The sequence below is a fragment of the Myotis davidii genome, unplaced genomic scaffold, assembly GCF_000327345.1.
Source record: "Myotis davidii unplaced genomic scaffold, ASM32734v1 scaffold243, whole genome shotgun sequence".
Lineage (NCBI taxonomy): Eukaryota > Metazoa > Chordata > Mammalia > Chiroptera > Vespertilionidae > Myotis > Myotis davidii.
In genome coordinates this window covers 1,225,400-1,229,766 of record NW_006295183.1, presented here as the reverse complement: position 1 = coordinate 1,229,766, position 4,367 = coordinate 1,225,400, and the positions used below count along the sequence as shown (strand labels likewise).

The following is a 4,367-nucleotide window of genomic DNA, read 5'->3' as shown; positions in this document are numbered from 1 at the left end:
CCTCAGGTCTCCCTTCTCCACCAGTCCCCGGCCACCCAGAAACCGCTGGCAGTGGTGAGGACGTGAGGGGACATTGAGGGGATGGTGTTCTTGGGGGAAACCCAGGCATCCTGGTCCCTGGAGACCAGGTCCAAGTGTCCCACTCTTTCGGGAATCTAAACTGTCACTTTTCCTCTAGTCCCGGAAAGATGTCTCCTTGTGCCTAGCTGTGGGACCCCTCCCCAGCCCTTCCAGTTCAGGTCTGCAGTCTCTTCCCACTTCAGGGCATAAGAAACTTCCATTTATTGGGGCCTGACTCTGCGCTGCCAGCACTAGATGCTTCCCTACTCCCGACCTCCTTCAGTCTACACAACATTGAAGGTTATGCTTCAGAATCCTTTCCTTGAATAGTGCAGCTTTTCCTAGCCCCTGTTCCCTCCTCCCCACTGCAGAACAGCCAGTGGCCCCTCCTCCCATCAGAGACCCTCCTCCCTTTCCCTGTTGTTGAGACTGTGCTGTGGGGGTGACTAATTATAGCTGTGTTGCTACTAGCTCCCCATCTATGCTGGCACAGTCTGTACTCCAATCTCACCAGTACACGTAGGAATCACATAGACTAGAATTTGCCCCCTCCTCCCCCAGGGACACTGCTGAGAGGAGGGAGGCTGAGCAGGAACTGAAGAACTCTCGGCTCTGCTGTGGCAGCCCATTGATAATGGAAAAGGGGGCCTTAAATGCCGTCAGAGAACAGGCTTTGGTGATGGGTATTGACTTGCTGGGGTTGATGCATGCTCTGGAGATGACAATGGAATGGGGTTCCTAGAGGAGAAGAGAGGGGGGAACCAAAGATAGTCTGTGGGAGATCTATGACGGAACTTAGCTTAGGGCCTGGCAGCAAGGTAAGAGGAGCCTCAGATTTGGGAGCCAAGAATGGGGTTTGCTGAGAAGTGTGTGAGCTGTAGGAGAGTTCCAGTCTTACTTAGGCTTATGGCAATGACTGTAGTTTCCCCCATAAATCAGTGCTTTTCCTAGATTGGATGACACCTCCTCTGGAGGTAGGAGAAGAGAGCCTCCTTTGCATCAGTGAAAAAAAAAAAAAAAGCAAGGAGGAGAAAGATAGGCAGAATGTTCTGGGATACCCCCCTCCAGCTTCATTGCTAGGAGATCTCCTCCACCCTTTTTATTCAACAAATCTTTTTTAAAAATATGCTTTATTATTGTTGTTTTGTAAAGAGAGGAAGTGAGAGGGATAGAGATAGAAACATCAATGAGAGAGGAACATCATCCATCAGCTGCCTCCTGAATGCCCCCTACTGGGGGTTGAGCTTGCATGTGCCCTGACCAGAATTGAACCAGTGACCTCTTGGTTCCTAGGTTGAAGTTCAACAGCTGAGCCACACCGGCCAGGCTCAACAATCTTTATGTAGATCCCACTATGTGCCAGACACTGCCCTAGGTCCTTTGGGGGAGGGGCTCCCAAAGGGCACTGTCTTGGCATTGAATCTCACACAGGCTAACATGGAGACCTACCCCACTACCCACCACCCCAAGGGCTTGCATGGGGAGAGGTGTTCACTCATGGCCTCAGGGACCAACAGAAAGCCGGGAGAACTTACTTTAGAGGAAAGGGTAGAAGTGGAACTTCTCCGCAAACCCCATTCTTGACTCCCATTTCATACCACCTTCTCTTTTCCTAGAGACACATCTGTTATTATTTTGCCCCAGAGTCATGTTTATTTTTTATTTTTTTAATATATTTTTATTGATTTCAGAGAGGAAGGGAGAGGGAGAGAGAGAGAGAAACATTAATGATGAGAGAGAATCATTGATTGGCTGCCTCCTGCACGCCCCCCACTGGGGATCGTGCCTGAAACCTGGGCATATGCCCTGACTGGGAATCGAATCCGTGACCTTTTGGTTCCTGGGGCGATGCTCAACCGCTGAGCTACAGCCGGCTGGGCCAGAGTCATATTTAATTAACATTTGAGAACCAGCTGTTTATCCAACATCCTACTAGGCACGTTCCCACTATATCATTTTATCCTCACCCTGTGTAATGGGTTTTCCCCCCATATTATAGGAGAAGAAATTGAAGTTCAGATAAATTAAATAATATGCTTGAGATCACACAATTAGGAAGTGATAGAGACAGAAGAATTGGAGATCTAAGTTACAGATCTGTACTCTTTCACTCTGCTATGCTGCCCAATAAGCAACTGCTATAATAGAAACTTTTATATGTTCATATACACAAATTTTTTAAAATACATTTTATTGATTTTTTTATAGAGAGGAAGGGAGAGGGGTAGAAAGTTAGAAACATTGATCAGCTGCCTCCTACACCCCCCCCCTACTGGGGACGTGCCCGCAACCAAGATACATGCCCTTGACCGGAATCGAACCTGGGACTCTTCAGTCCACAGGCGTATGCTCTAGCCACTGAGCCAAACTGGTCAGGGCGAGGCCCTGATTTTTACACCTATGTTATACATAAAAGTATATTGAGTAGCATTTGCTGAGGTTCAAATAATGATGATGAATAAGGGAAATCAGAGAAAGGTGAGGTCCCCTGAAAATGAAGTGGTGAGGAGGGGGAATTCTGGAAATGGAAAAATCAAGCAATGGTCTAGGTCAGTGGTCGGCAAACTCATTAGTCAACAGAGCCAAATATCAATAGTACAATGATTGAAATTTCTTTTGAGAGCCAAATTTTTTAAACTTAAACTATACAGGTAGGTACATTGTTATTAACTTAATTAGGGTACTCCTAAGGCTTAGGAAGAGCCACACTCAAGGGGCCAAAAAGCCGCATGTGGCCCGTGAGCCGCAGTTTGCCGACCACGGGTCTAGATTACCATGGTAGGAGCACCAAGAAATAGACAACTTTGTAGCCTGGAACGTTGGAGATCTAACCCGCATTTCTTTTCTCCTTCCTTGGTCCCAGGGTCAGGGGTCCTGACCTTGGATAACCTTCTAAGACTGGGAGGTTATAGGGCAGGATGTGTGTGTATGTGTGTGTCTGTCTGTCCTGTGAGCTGAAACTTCTGGCCCTCTTCTTGCATTGCAGTGTTTCACTTGTCTCGGAAGGTGACGTCCGTGGTCCCTGAGAGCTGCCTGCTGATTTTACTGGGACTGGTGCTTGGAGGCATTGTCTTGGCTGTGGCCAAGAAAGCTGAGTACCAGCTGGAGCCAGGCACCTTCTTCCTTTTCCTTCTGCCTCCTATCGTGCTAGACTCAGGCTATTTCATGCCTAGCCGGCTGCTGTTTGACAACTTAGGTGCCATCCTCACCTATGCCGTGGTGGGCACACTCTGGAATGCCTTCACAACAGGTGCTGCCCTCTGGGGCCTGCAGCAGGCTGGACTTGTGGGTGAGTGACTCTTAAGACCTGAGCTGGCAGAGGGAGGCTTTGCCAGACTCATCACCCAGCTCTTTTCTCCTCCAGCTTTGGAGATCCCATGTTGGCAGGAGCCATACTGGAGAGCTCCATCTTGGGTCCCTCCCACCTGGAGTGTAAGGCATTGCTCCAGATGGGCCCTCAAGCCTTCATTTAGGTCTTTGCCAGTTGAATCTGGGCTCGTACAACATGACAGATAATCAGGGACCTGACTCCCAGCTGTGTGTGGGCTGCCGTGGATAGGAAGCCTGTGTCACCACTCTGCTGCCTCCTACCCTGTTACCATTCTGCCACTTGCCAGCCCTGTTCCCCGGAGGCACAGTTCACCATTCCTTTGAGGGCTTACCATCCTGACTCATATTATTATTTTTAATAAATACATAGTATACATTCACAAAATGCAAGATACTACACTGGGTGTTCTCTTTACTTATCCCACTGACTCATTATAGCAGCCCTGTTGAGGTATAATTTATCCCATCTAATGGATGAAGAAATGGAGGCCCTTAAACTTATTTGATATCAGGTCTAAGATTAGCAGGAGAGGTCCATTTTAATGAGGCTCTTTGCTGTGACCTGCTCCCTTCTTCCTCTCCCTTCTTCCTCATTTCCTGCAGCCCGCCCCCTCCCACCCCAATTCATTCAACTCTGAATGTTGGTAATTCAGCCTTCTTCCAAAGTGCAAGGAAAAGTTTGCAATTTTCACTTGAGGACTCCAACCTGGTTTTCCTAATGGGTCAGTGAACTCCCTGAGCTGTAAGAAAGGGAGGACATGAGACCGTGATATTAATAGTAATCTTAATAATGGGGTACTTTTAATGCATTAGGCACTGGCTAAATGAAGAACTTTGTGGGGAAAATACTGTTATTATTCCCAATAGATACATGAGGAAACTGAGGCTCACAGAGACTTGACATGTTCAAGTCTCACCTGTGGTGCCTTTCATACTATATTCAGCCCTCATAGATGGATAGCCTCTCCCTCCTGCTG

General features: G+C 47.9%; 1 protein-coding gene across 2 annotated transcripts in view; it reads left to right on the top strand.

Annotated features, from left to right (window-relative positions):
- Nucleotides 1-4,367, top strand: part of SLC9A5 (solute carrier family 9, subfamily A (NHE5, cation proton antiporter 5), member 5) — a 20,305-nt gene that overhangs the window by 834 nt on the left and 15,104 nt on the right. For both annotated transcript variants that reach the window (XM_015567858.1, XM_006769793.2), the window contains exon 2: nt 3,047-3,349. In XM_015567858.1, coding sequence (XP_015423344.1) covers nt 3,047-3,349 — 303 coding nt within the window. The remainder of the gene's footprint in view (nt 1-3,046; nt 3,350-4,367) is intronic.